The following is a 14,823-nucleotide window of genomic DNA, read 5'->3' on the forward strand; positions in this document are numbered from 1 at the left end:
ATACAATAGAAAGGGAAAAAAAAAGAGTGTGGAACGTGTTAATACATAGTTAACCAATTCCTGGAAAAAAAAAATATATAAAGTACACAAAAACGTTGGTGAGTCCTAACGGACTCTGAATAGGCTTCGAGTTTTGTCTAAGAAACTATACTTACCTTAGTCTTTAGTCCCAGTAACGTATATCTCTTAGGTTTTTAACCATCCTATTTTCTATGTGTTTGTTTCGCTCTCGGTGATTATCGATGATCGATGATCGGTGTGATGATCGACAGGGTAGTACATAACATGGCCTTTTATATATGCCAGTCGTGGTGCACTGGCTGGAACAAGAAATAGCCTAATTGGCCCACCGATGGGGATCAATCCCAGACCGACCGTGCATCGAGCGAGTGCTTTACCTCAGTAATACTGAGTCTGACGTTTGTTTAATTTATTCCATGTTTTGTTTGTTAATGTTTTACTTTGGTAAATTGCAGACGAACCATGATTCACATCCGAATATTTTGTGATTTTGGTTGTTTGTAAAACAAGCAAATTTATTACCAAATTATCTGTGACAATCAGCTATCGATACCTGAAAATGACTCTGACAAGCTGCCATTGTTGTCGCCGTCAGTGGGCCCATTGGGCTATTTCTCGCTCCAGCCAGTGCACCACAACTGGTACATCAAAGGCTGTGGTATGTGCTATCCTGTCTATGGGATGGTGCATACAAAAGATCCCTTGCTGCTAATCGAAAAGAGTAGCCCATGAAGTGGTGACAGCGGGTTTCCTCTCTCAATATCTGTGTGGTCCTTAACCATATGTCCGACGCCATATAACCGTAAATAAAATGTGTTGAGTGCGTCGTTAAATAAAACATTTCCTTCTTCCTTCTTCTTCCATTTCTGGTGAGTGCTGTGTGCAAAACGGCGGGAAATATGAATTGGGGAATGCACTGTATGCAGTGTATAGTATGTTGACTGGCATGACGTCGGGTGAGATATCTCGGCTGCAGTAGTCAGAAGGTTAAACACTATGTATACAGTGTACAGTATGTCGACTGGTGTGACGTCAGGTGAGTTATCTCGCCTGCAGTAGTCAGAAGGTTAAACACTATGTATACAGTGTACAGTATGTTGACTGGTGTGACGTCGGGTGAGATATCTCGGCTGCAGTAGTTAGAAGGTTAAACATGTTGTATACAGTGTACAGTATGTTGACTGGTGTGACGTCGGGTGAGATATCTCGGCTGCAGTAGTCAGAAGGTTAAAAACTATGTATACAGTGTACAGTATGTTGACTGGTGTGACGTCGGGTGAGATATCTTGGCTGCAGTAGTCAGAAGGTTAAACACTATGTATACAGTGTACAGTATGTCGACTGGTGTGACGTCGGGTGAGATATCTCACCTGCAGTAGTCAGTGTGTTAATGTTTTCCTTGGTATATTTCAGACTGCTGTTTCCGGATCTTCCTGCCAGTGGTGGGCCGATTCTCATCTTCCCGGCTTCGTGCCAGCGCAGAGGAATCCCTCGCACTACAGAGGAAGCAGAACGATTTTTTCAAAGTCCTACACTAGAGATGGAAGCCCAAGAAAACAGGTTTTTTCTTTGACTTACTTTGTGGGTGGGTGGGGGAGAGAGGAGGGAGAGGGTTGCTTAAAGTCAAATAGATTGTTGGATTGATTTACCTTGATTTCAACTTGTTTTCGTGCTTATATCAATTAAGGTTCAAGCATGCTGTCCTGGGCACACACACCTCAGCTATCTGGGCTGTCTGTCCAGGACAGTAAGTTAATTGTTTTCGGTTAATTATTAGTGGTTAGATGTTAGTGAGAGAGAAGAGGATGCAAAACCTGTACCTAGCATCCTTGTGTCCGATGGCTAAATCACGACACCACCGAGGCCGGTAGTCTCCACAAGGTCCAACTGGAGGAGACTAGAGGTTTCGTCCATCTATCGCACATACAGTTTTCCAGATTTGTTCTTCGTAATACCTTGGGATGTTGAGCACAAATTTGTATATAGCCCTATCATGTACATTACAGATCATGTTTAACTTTCATGGGGATTTGTCAGATTATGGGAATTTATTAAGGGCCATTACTGTGTCAAAAATGGAATTGATCTATGTGTAACAGAGTTATGGCTCTTGAACTGAGATGCGCAGTAAGGTACATGACATTTGTGTGTATTGCTTTAGCAGTTCTCATAGAAAACTTGTTTTTCTTCGTTTTTTTCATATCTTTTTTTTTTTTTTAGTGAGGTTATCACACAATCTGGTTTTCTCTACACATTACTTCTGCTGGAGATTTTCTTTTGTACCATAGACATTTTCATGCTTTTTTTTTTTTGTTCAGGTTCAGTGATGTTATCACACAAGCAGGTCTCCTCTACCTGTTACTTTTGCAGAAAATTTATCTCCCAGTACAAAGTTTTGGAGATTTTCTTTTTACCGTCATTTTTAAAAAAATATATAAATGTGTTTCTATTTGTCTTTATTTTTCAGCAAGGTTATCGCACAAGCTGGTCTTCTGTACCCGTTACTCCTGCCGAAGATTTACCCCAAGTTAAAAAATTTGGAGATTTCTTTTACCATAGACATTTTCATCTCAGTTTTTTTATTATTATTAAATTGTTTCTTTTTTAGTAGGTTACAACACAAGTAGTTCTTCTTACCCACTACTTCTACCTAAGATTTGTCCCCAAGTTCAAAGGTTTGGAGATGTTTTTTATTAAATGTTTTTATGTCTTTTTATTTTTCAGCGAGCTAATTACACAAGCCGGTCTTCTCTACCCGTTGCTCCTGCCGAAGGTTTACCCACCCTTGTTTGACCTCTACGCTCTGTACAACGACAAGGAAGACGAGAGGTACTGGGAACGCATCATGAAGCTGAATCGTCAAGGTGACGTCGCGCTCATGGCCTATCTCGGAGTCGAACAGTGAGTACATACTGCAGGTTTCTTCTCTAACTCAGAGACAGTGAGTGAGTGAGTGAGTGAGTGAGTGAGTGAGTGAGTGAACGAACAAATGAATGGACAAATGAACAGAAATACATTTTTGGGTATGGCGCTATAGAATTGAATATTTACAATGTGTGTACTGCATGCAATTGCAATCGACGGGGTATGGGGGGCTAGGTTTAGGGTTAGGGTTAAACACACCATACAGTAATGATAAACGTCATTAATTTTGTCAAAAGGTTAACTTTAAAAAAATAAAAACTGCAACAAATAAAAATTGGGTATGACGCCATACATGTTTTACCTTCTGGCAGAAACCATTGGCCTATTGTTTGAGGTCAGGCTAAGTATTCTTAAAAGAGAAAACACTCCAATTTTTCACCATTTTGTTATCCGTCTTAACCAAGGGTCAAAGTAGCCATGTTAGACACCAAATAGCTGTAGTTTAAAATATGCTGATGAAGTAAATGGGGTGGGATTTACCCCAGTGGTAAAGCGTTCGCCTGATATGCAGTCGGTTCCATCGATGGGCCAATTGGGTTATATCTAGTTACAGGCCAGTTCATGACTGGTATAGCAATGTCCATGGTATGTGCTATCCTGTCTAGGATGGTGCATATAAAATATCCCTTGCTATTAATGAAAATATATAGTTCGGTTTCCTCTCTGAGACTATATGTCAAAATTACCAAATGTTTGAAATCTAATAGCTGATGATTAATAAATCAGTGCTCTAGTGGTGTTGTTAAGCAATACAAACTTTAACTTTCATGTATTTTTAATATGAACTGAATTTAATAATAAAAAAACAAACTTCTGCACTATAAATATTATATTTCTTTCTTTATTTAATGTTTTTGTTAAACCTCCTTTTGTTTAGAAAATTCTGGCTCCTGGAAGAAGCGGTGTTCTATGACAAGACACAGGTATGGCAATATTGTGTCATAAGTGTAACCAGTGAAACCATAATGAAATAACTGCTAAATTTTCATTCAAATATTTTTTAAAATTGGGGCATGTGATAAATGAAATATAATACTGGTATACATGTACAGAGGATACTCCCCTCATGTCTTGTGATATTATAATTTATCAGCACAAGTTGATAAAAGTATGAAATCTGAGGCTTGCCGAGGACTTTTATGCTTTTATCAACAAGTGCTGATAAATTATGATATCACAAGACATGAGGGGGATATTTTTTTTATCTTCCATTACCATTCTTTCATTTGCGACAATTGTAAATAATGTCAGTAATGTGGGTTGAATGTCACTATATTTGGCAGTGGTGGACTCGTTAACTACAGTGGCATGACATCACTAATGAAAGGTTTAGCACTGAATCATGCACATTGACGTAACAAAGAGATATCGCAAATTATAGTGCTACTTCACGTCAAGTTTGATATTGTGTACAAAAAGAATAAACAAAATTGGGGGTACAATATTACAAAACAAAAGTAACAGACCTTTATCTTCGAGGCAAGTGGGTATGAAAATGTAGTGTTTATTTTGTTATGGCATAAGTAAGGGCTCATACTGGAAGAAATGTTGTTATAGCCACTTTGGAAATGTATACAGTATATTTCCTTGAAAATGATTGAAAATGGTTAATTTAATAAAGGATTGTATGTTATTTCTTTTACATTCATCGAGGTACACAAGTTTCAGAGAACACTACCCAATTTTAAAACATTTAACAGTAGTTGCTACATGTAATCAATATTCAGTTGACTAGAAATATTGCTAATCAAGATTTTGAAACAAAATGTTCCCAGGGGCGAGACGTAGCCCAGTGGTAAAGTGCTCGTTTGATGCACGGTCGGTTTGGAATCTATCCCCGTCAGTGGGCCCATTGGGCTATTTCTCACTCCATCCAGTGCACCATGACTGGTACATCAAAGGCTGTGGTATATGTATGTGCTATCCTGTCTATGGGATGGTGCATATAAAAAGATCCCTTGCTGCTAATCGAAAAGAGTAGCCTGTGAAGTGGCGACAGCGAGTTTTCTTTCAAATATCTGTGTGGTCCTTAACCATATGCCTGACGCCATATAACAGTAAATAAAATGTGTTGAGTGTGTCGTTAAATAAAACATTTCCTTCCTTCTATTTTCCAGAAGTTGTCGGATATTCGAGAAGAATGCTACGCGTCGGCGGTGGACACACTCCAGCAGATCGGGTCAGTCTGTCACTTATATAGACTCACATTTCCAGCCTGTATTTCACAAGTATATCAAAGGCTGTGGTATGTGCTATCCAGTCTGGACAAGAGCATATAAAAGATTCCTGGGCAGGACGTAGCCCAGTGGTAAAGCTCTCGCTTGATGTGCGGTTGGGCTATTTTTCGTTTCAGCCAATATACCATGACTGGTATTACAAAGACCATGGTATGTGCTGTCATGTCTGTGGGATGGTGCATATAAAAGATCCCTTGCTACTAATGGAAAAATCTTGCGGGTTTCCTCTGATGACTGCGAGTCATAATTGCCAAATTTTTAACATCCAGTAGCCAATCATTAATAAATTAACAAACAAAATAAAAGATCCATTGCTGCTAATGGAAAAATCGGTTTTCCTCTCAAAGATTAATTGTTAAAAAAAAAAAAAAATTGACATCCAATAGCCGATGATTATTAAATCAGTTTGCTCCAGTGCTGGTGTTTAACAAAACAAACGAACACAAACAAAATGAAAGATTCCTTGCTGCTACATGTACAGGGAGAATGTAGCAGGTTTTCTTTAGAGGTTACATACGTGTGTCAGAATTGCTAAATATTTGACATCCAGTAGCTGACTGTTTATTAATCAGTGTGCGCAAGTGGTGTTGTTAAAGAAAACAAACTTATTAAACCATAGACGTCCGTGTTTAAACTCTCGTTTTGCCAAACTGTCAAATGTGAATTAAACTGAAATTTTGTGAATTGTATCTTTCATGATTTATTCGCCGAAAAGCTAATTTAAAAATCATGTGTCCTTTGTAAAACTACCTTCAAGTTAAAATTTAATTTTTGTCTGTTTGGCTAATTGAAACGTAAACCGTGATATGTTGGACACCTCTGTGGGATTGGCTCAGTCGTTAAAGGGACGGACACTAGTTTTTGTCTGTTTGGCTAATTGAAACGTAAACCGTGATATGTTGGACACCTCTGTGGCTCAGTCGTTAAAGGGACAGACACTAGTTTTTGTCTGTTTGGCTAATTGAAACGTAAACCATGATATGTTGGACACCTCTGTGGCTCAGTCGTTAAAGGGACAGACACTAGTTTTTGTCTGTTTGGCTAATTGAAACGTAAACCATGATATGTTGGACACCTCTGTGGGATTGGCTCAGTCGTTAAAGGGACGGACACTAGTTTTTGTCTGTTTGGCTAATTGAAACGTAAACCGTGATATGTTGGACACCTCTGTGGCTCAGTCGTTAAAGGGACAGACACTAGTTTTTGTCTGTTTGGCTAATTGAAACGTAAACCATGATATGTTGGACACCTCTGTGGCTCAGTCGTTAAAGGGACGGACACTAGTTTTTGTCTGTTTGGCTAATTGAAACGTAAACCATGATATGTTGGACACCTCTGTGGCTCAGTCGTTAAAGGGACGGACACTAGTTTTTGTCTGTTTGGCTAATTGAAACGTAAACCATGATATGTTGGACACCTCTGTGGCTCAGTCGTTAAAGGGACAGACACTAGTTTTTGTCTGTTTGGCTAATTGAAACGTAAACCATGATATGTTGGACACCTCTGTGGCTCAGTCGTTAAAGGGACGGACACTAGTTTTTGTCTGTTTGGCTAATTGAAACGTAAACCATGATATGTTGGACACCTCTGTGGCTCAGTCGTTAAAGGGACAGACACTAGTTTTTGTCTGTTTGGCTAATTGAAACGTAAACCGTGATATGTTGGACACCTCTGTGGCTCAGTCGTTAAAGGGACGGACACTAGTTTTTGTCTGTTTGGCTAATTGAAACGTAAACCATGATATGTTGGACACCTCTGTGGGATTGGCTCAGTCGTTAAAGGGACGGACACTAGTTTTTGTCTGTTTGGCTAATTGAAACGTAAACCGTGATATGTTGGACACCTCTGTGGCTCAGTCGTTAAAGGGACAGACACTAGTTTTTGTCTGTTTGGCTAATTGAAACGTAAACCATGATATGTTGGACACCTCTGTGGCTCAGTCGTTAAAGGGACGGACACTAGTTTTTGTCTGTTTGGCTAATTGAAACGTAAACCATGATATGTTGGACACCTCTGTGGCTCAGTCGTTAAAGGGACGGACACTAGTTTTTGTCTGTTTGGCTAATTGAAACGTAAACCATGATATGTTGGACACCTCTGTGGCTCAGTCGTTAAAGGGACAGACACTAGTTTTTGTCTGTTTGGCTAATTGAAACGTAAACCATGATATGTTGGACACCTCTGTGGCTCAGTCGTTAAAGGGACGGACACTAGTTTTTGTCTGTTTGGCTAATTGAAACGTAAACCATGATATGTTGGACACCTCTGTGGCTCAGTCGTTAAAGGGACGGACACTAGTTTTTGTCTGTTTGGCTAATTGAAACGTAAACCATGATATGTTGGACACCTCTGTGGCTCAGTCGTTAAAGGGACGGACACTAGTTTTTGTCTGTTTGGCTAATTGAAACCTAAACCATAATATGTTGGACACCTCTGTGGCTCAGTCGTTAAAGGGACGGACACTAGTTTTTGTCTGTTTGGCTAATTGAAACGTAAACCATGATATGTTGGACACCTCTGTGGCTCAGTCGTTAAAGGGACGGACACTAGTTTTTGTCTGTTTGGCTAATTGAAACGTAAACCGTGATATGTTGGACACCTCTGTGGCTCAGTCGTTAAAGGGACGGACACTAGTTTTTGTCTGTTTGGCTAATTGAAACGTAAACCGTGATATGTTGGACACCTCTGTGGGATTGGCTCAGTCGTTAAAGGGACAGACACTAGTTTTTGTCTGTTTGGCTAATTGAAACGTAAACCGTGATATGTTGGACACCTCTGTGGGATTGGCTCAGTCGTTAAAGGGACAGACACTAGTTTTTGTCTGTTTGGCTAATTGAAACGTAAACCGTGATATGTTGGACACCTCTGTGGGATTGGCTCAGTCGTTAAAGGGACAGACACTAGTTTTTGTCTGTTTGGCTAATTGAAACGTAAACCGTGATATGTTGGACACCTCTGTGGCTCAGTCGTTAAAGGGACGGACACTAGTTTTTGTCTGTTTGGCTAATTGAAACGTAAACCGTGATATGTTGGACACCTCTGTGGGATTGGCTCAGTCGTTAAAGGGACAGACACTAGTTTTTGTCTGTTTGGCTAATTGAAACGTAAACCGTGATATGTTGGACACCTCTGTGGGATTGGCTCAGTTGTTAAAGGGACAGACACTAGGTTTTTTTAACGCTAAGTCATATTTGGTGCAAGACTTAACCCAGTGGTAAAGCGCTCACTCGATGCGTGGTCGGTTTGAGATCGATCTCCATCAGTGGGCCCATTGGGCTATTTCTCACTCCAGCCAGTTTCCTTCCTTCCTTCGTTCCTTCTAAGTCATATTTTTCACTATTAGAGCCGTTTATGATCACTGAAATCAAACATTACTTATTTTATCATTTAGATTATCCATTTCTGTACATCCGAAGTGTTTCTGGTCATCCTGGTGTTTCTAATATCACAAAATGCATTTTTCATATTTTTAAAAATGCACGTGTCTCTGAGAAGTAATGGTTATGGAGTCGAGTTCTACTCTGGTTTTAAGGATATTTCCCTGTTTCAATGTCACAGTCTTTTTTCTTCACTCTGTCTGAACTTTATCCAGATGTGTTACAGGTTTGTAGATCAACTAAAATTAGTGTGCATTTTTATGGGTTGAAACTAGGGTCCGTCTCTTTAATGTTTTAATCATACTTTATGAATTTAATTTAATGGGTCTGTCTCTTTAATGTTTTAATCATACTTTATGAATTTAATTTAATGGGTCTGTCCCTTTAATGTTTTAATCATACTTTATGAATTTAATTTAATGGGTCTGTCTCTTTAATGTTTTAATCATACTTTATGAATTTAATTTAATGGGTCTGTCTCTTTAATGTTTTAATCATACTTTATGAATTTAATTTAATGGGTCTGTCTCTTTAATGTTTTAATCATACTTTATGAATTTAATTTAATGGGTCTGTCTCTTTAATGTTTTAATCATACTTTATGAATTTAATTTAATGGGTCTGTCCCTTTAACGTTTTAATCATACTTTATGAATTTAATTTAATGGGTCTGTCTCTTTAACGTTTTAATCATACTTTATGAATTTAATTTAATGGGTCTGTCCCTTTAACGTTTTAATCATACTTTATGAATTTAATTTAATGGGTCTGTCTCTTTAACGTTTTAATCATACTTTATGAATTTAATTTAATGGGTCTGTCTCTTTAACGTTTTAATCATACTTTATGAATTTAATTTAATGGGTCTGTCCCTTTAATGTTTTAATCATACTTTATGAATTTAATTTAATGGGTCTGTCCCTTTAATGTTTTAATCATACTTTATGAATTTAATTTAATGGGTCTGTCTCTTTAATGTTTTAATCATACTTTATGAATTTAATTTAATGGGTCTGTCCCTTTAATGTTTTAATCATACTTTATGAATTTAATTTAATGGGTCTGTCTCTTTAATGTTTTAATCATACTTTATGAATTTAATTTAATGGGTCTGTCTCTTTAATGTTAAGCGGCGTAGCCCAGTGGTAAAGCGTTCACTTGATGCGCCGTCGGTCTGGGATCGATCCTTGTCGGTGGGCCCATTGGGTTAGTTCTCACTCCAGCCAGTGCACCACGACTGGTATATCAAAGGCCGTGGTATGTTTTATCCTGTCTGTGGGATGATGCATATAAAAGATCCCTCGCTGCTAATTGAAAAGAGTAGCCCATGAACTTTATCCAGATGTGTTACAGGTTTGTAGATTAACTAAAATTAGTGTGCATTTTTATGGGTTGAAACTAGGGTCTATCTCTGTAATGTTTTAATCATACTTGATGAATTTCCTTTCAGAACTGCCTTTAGCCCCATTGATAAACTGAGGGTGCTGGAAGCCACATTCTTACAAATTACAAAGGTAAGTGAGAATATAATTAGAAAGGAAGATTTTAAAAATAAATAGTTGAAAGTAGTAGCTTATATGTATATTTTTTTTTTCATGTATTAATCAGAGGTGGAGCCATGTAACATAATGTATCAAAGTAATGACATGTGCTAAGGGACGTAAACAGTATATCTGCATTATATATGTCTAAATCAGATTCATCTTGAAGAATATTCCATTGTTAAAAAAAAAATGGCATCCTGCAAAAATGTGTGAGTTGTTTTCCTAGGAGATCTCAGCAAAATTGATATAGGTGACATGGTTACAGTCTAGTATGTGAAATCTGTGTCATGGTAATGTGTTTTTTCATCGTTTGTGTCTGGACAAAGTGTGGGAGAACTGAACTGTAATTAAAGGCAAGAGAGTAATGTAGTGATGTTGGTATAAAGGGCTCCTACTAGCAGCACCGTGTGGTAATTTCCCTATTAGTTCAGTTGGTAGAGCACTGGACTCTTGTACCGAGAGTCCGTGGTTCAGATCCCATCAGTGGAGGTTGATATTTCTGTAACAGAAAACTCAACCTCCACTGAGAGGATTCGAACATAAGGTAATTGTTTTACTTGAATCATGATCCTGGCCAGTTTCACGTTGGCAGGTTTCTTCTCTATTGTTTATGTTACTCTCAGAATGTTTGTTTTACTTGAATCATGGTCCTGGCCAGTTTTACGTTGACAGGTTTCTTCTCTGTTGTTTACATTACTCTCAGAATGTTTGTTTTACTTGAATCATGGTCCTGGCCCATTTCACGTTGACGTGTTTCTTTTCTGTTGTTTACAGACGGTGCAGGCGTCTCTGAAAGAGGACCACGTGTGGTGTCTGGACGACTTGTTTCCGATATTCCAGTTTGTCGTGGTGCGTGCCCAGATCCGCCATCTCGGAGCCGAGATACACTTGGTTAACGATCTCATGGAGACACACATGCAGTACGGGGAGCTGGGAGTCATGGCGACCACACTCCAGGTCAGTACAGGAGGGGGTGGGGTGAGGGTGGGGGCCCAGATCCGCCATCTTGGAGCCGAGATACACTTGGTTAACGATCTCATGGAGACACACATGCAGTATGGGGAGCTGGGAGTTCTGGCAACCACACTCCAGGTCAGTACAGGAGGGGGTGGGTGAGGGTTGGGGGCCCAGATCCACCATCTCGGAGCCCAGATCCACCGGGTTCATGATCTCATGGAGACACACATGCAGTATGGGGAGCTGGGAGTCATGGCAACCACACTCCAGGTCAGTACAGGAGGGGGTGGGTGAGGGTGGGGGGCCCAGATCTGCCATCTCGGAGCCGAGATCCACCTGGTTCACGATCTATTCGAGACACACATGCAGTACAGGGAGCTGGGAGTCATGGCAACCACACTCCAGGTCAGTACAAGAGGGTGTGGAGTGGGATGGGGGAAGCACAGATCTGTCATCTTGGGGCCGAGATCCACCTGGTTCACGATCTATTCGAGACACACATGCAGTAGGGGAGCTGGGAGTCATGGCAACCACACTCCTGGTCAGTACAAGAGGGTGTGGAGTGGGATGGGGGGAGCACAGATCCGCCATCTTGGGGCCGAGATACACCTGGTTCACGATCTCATAGAGACACACATGCAGACACACATGCAGTACGGGGAGCTGGGAGTCATGGCAACCACACTCCAGGTCAGCACAGGAGGTGGGGTGGGGGTACAGATACATGTATTTTTTGCATAAAATGTTTTTCACAAAGATTAAATTTGACCACATTTGTTGAAAATTATCTTTGTTTGAGCAGTGATAGAAATAAGGAGAATTTTTACCAGTCCACCAGACAAATACATCTAAAAATCTACTAGTCCAACAATATTTTTATTTGTCCAAATTGATAGTTTGTTTTATTCAAGTACAAGGACGATGTTTTTCATTGCTCAAAATAAAACTTCATTGAACATTTTTACTACCAAGGTACATTTTGTTTGTCCGAGCAGATTTTCACTTGTCAAGACAAACGGACATGTGCTTATTTTGAACACTGTTTAGTATGCTTTGGAGTTTCCAGATTTTTAATCCCCAACCGGTGCAACCGGAGTGAGTGGACAATAGGTTTGATCTCCATCTTTGTTTCTTTCCATTTGTGTGTTCGTCTTTCCGTCTTTCCCACATGTATATTTCTCTTAACATTTGTTATTTTTAATGCGTGATATCAATTTTGTACATAGCTTTATCATATAGAGTTATAAAATCATCTGTGTTTAATGGCAATTTACCCATTTCTGACAGAATTATGGCTAGATGAAGTTTCACTTTAATGGGAATTTATTCAAGGGCCATAACTCTGTCAAAAATGAAATTTATTAATGTTTGACCAAGTTATGGCCCTTGAACTTAGAAGATTTGTGATGTGTGGTAGAGAACATGTATATAGCGTTAGCAGTGCTATCAGAATGCTTGTTTAAAAAGCCCTTGATTTTATTACAACAGTTACTGTACTTTGTTTTTTCACATTAGATTTGTAGCTGAGTTATGGCCCTTGAACTTAGGAGATCTTATAAAAAATGTATGGGGCCCAGTATGGGATATGTATTGCTTTTTCTATAGGTACTCTCAGAATTCTTGCTTCAAGATCATTTCAGATGCATTCAAATGGATGTCACATTCAAGTGATATGTGTTTGTGTTTGGTGTTTTGCAGGCTTATTACTTCTGATGTTATATGTGGGTTTTTTCTTTTCTTTTTGCAGGCTTGTTACTTCCAAATACAGACCGAAAAACTCTCGATGCACTGAGAACGAAAACATTCCCAGCTGGATTGGTTTGTCGTGATGGTGAACTAGAACTAGCTGATTGTGCAGCAAAACGATTCCAGTTATTCCATCATTCACCAAAGTGTGGAAGAAAATTTCTGACTAGTGCCGGATTCCATAGTTGACTGGTCTAAAAAATGTGGAATTAGATAAACAGAGATTATTATAGGAGCTTGTGTATAGTACCGATAATACGAAACGAGTGTCACAATTCTTGTGTACATCAATCCTGACATGAGTATTGTAAAATCAGTACGATTCACACAAGATTGTAATAATTTCTTTATTATCCATAATATTTGTAATATTTTTTTATGAATAACTAGGACCATATCAAAAACATTTCAAGGAGACGTCATTTTGGTAAGCGATTACACAGAACAAAGACTGGAGAAGCTGCATTAAGTTATGACATCACTTCCCAAAACTACGTCATTCCGTGGTGCATGTGAAATTATTATGACACACGTGGGTCATACTGGTTATATTTCCCTGTATATCTTGAACTGTGTGAATAATAAAATACATTTATTGCATGTGAAATTATTATGACACACGTGGGTCATACTGGTTATATTTTCCTGAATATCTTGAACCATGTGGATAATAATTATAACTACCAACTTCCCGCCGTTATATGACTTAATCTACTCTGATTGGACGACATCACTTAAAAACTGAATGTCATCCTTCAATAAACCTCAGAAATGACGTCATTACGTAAAACAGGTTATGGGAAAGGAAGTTAAAAACTGATTTATGTGTATTTCAATTAAATAAGTTGGGTTGTTTGTAATTATAAGACTTGTTTGCCATTTGTTGTGACTTTATCGATGTATAACAGACACAAATTTAGAATAAAGTTGCTTCACTGTGCTACTTTTATGTGATTTTATACAATTTGTGACTTGTTATACATCGATAAAGTCACAAAAAATTACGAACAATTCTTACATAACATTCAGGACTTTAGATTGCACTGTTCCCAAAATACATGTGACCACGCAGGGCAGGACGTAGCCCAGTGGTAAAGCACTCGTTGGATGCACAGTCGGTTTAGGATCGATCCTCATCGGTGGGCCATTTGTTCCCAAAATATATATGCCTATGCTCGGCAGGACGTAGCCCAGTGGTAAAGCACTCGGTTAGATGCACAGTCGGTTTAGGATCGATCCTCATCGGTGGGCCATTTGTTCCCAAAATACATATGCCTATACTCGGCAGGACGTAGCCCAGTGGTAAAGCACTTGGTTAGATGCGCAGTCGGTTTAGGATCAATCAGTAGGCCCATTGGGCTATTTCTCGTTCTAGCCAGTGCAACACGACTGGTACATCAAAGGCTGTGGTATGTGCTGTCTTGTCAGTGGGATGGTGCATATAAACATCCCTTGCTACTAATGGAAAAATGTAGCGGGGTTCCTTTCTAAGACTATATGTCAAAATTACCAAATGTTCGACATGTATCCAATAGCTGATGATTAATAAATCAGTGTGCTCTAGTGGTGTCGTTAAACAAAACTTTAACATATACTCAATATAATGATGCCCAAATTTAGTACAAACATGCCGACCTAAAAATATTTCACCTTAAAACCACTGAAATGTTAAAGTTAATTAGATAAAAAAAAAAATTTGAAATGCATTTCTGAGTATTGACAACTCTCCAGCAGGTGTTAATGACAGTACTGAACTAAACCGACCTTTCTGCACTCAGAAAAGACAAAAATCCCCGATGTGCCCAAATTAGTGAGATCTAAAGTCTTGAACATTTAAAAACATGAATGTAGTGATTTGTGAGGCAGTTCAGACAGGCAGTTGCCTCAGAAATGCCTCGCCCCCCCCCCCACCCCACCCCACCCCACATACACACACATACAAACACACACATTCCTTGTGTGACCATGGAAACAAAACAGAACGAATCAATATCATTTTGAAGCCAACTATTTGTA

General features: G+C 39.1%; 1 protein-coding gene across 2 annotated transcripts in view; it reads left to right on the forward strand.

Annotated features, from left to right (window-relative positions):
• The window catches only part of LOC121387724 (alsin-like), a 130,176-nt gene extending 115,963 nt beyond the window's left edge, over window positions 1–14,213 (forward strand). For both annotated transcript variants that reach the window (XM_041518917.1, XM_041518918.1), the window contains 7 exons: window positions 1,435–1,581; window positions 2,746–2,922; window positions 3,824–3,869; window positions 5,064–5,125; window positions 10,011–10,074; window positions 10,879–11,061; window positions 12,809–14,213. In XM_041518917.1, coding sequence (XP_041374851.1) covers window positions 1,435–1,581; window positions 2,746–2,922; window positions 3,824–3,869; window positions 5,064–5,125; window positions 10,011–10,074; window positions 10,879–11,061; window positions 12,809–12,853 — 724 coding nt within the window. In that variant the 3' untranslated portion in view covers window positions 12,854–14,213. The remainder of the gene's footprint in view (window positions 1–1,434; window positions 1,582–2,745; window positions 2,923–3,823; window positions 3,870–5,063; window positions 5,126–10,010; window positions 10,075–10,878; window positions 11,062–12,808) is intronic.
• The last annotated feature ends 610 nt before the right edge of the window (window positions 14,214–14,823 follow it).

Source organism: Gigantopelta aegis, chromosome 13, assembly GCF_016097555.1.
Source record: "Gigantopelta aegis isolate Gae_Host chromosome 13, Gae_host_genome, whole genome shotgun sequence".
NCBI classification, from domain to species: domain Eukaryota; kingdom Metazoa; phylum Mollusca; class Gastropoda; order Neomphalida; family Peltospiridae; genus Gigantopelta; species Gigantopelta aegis.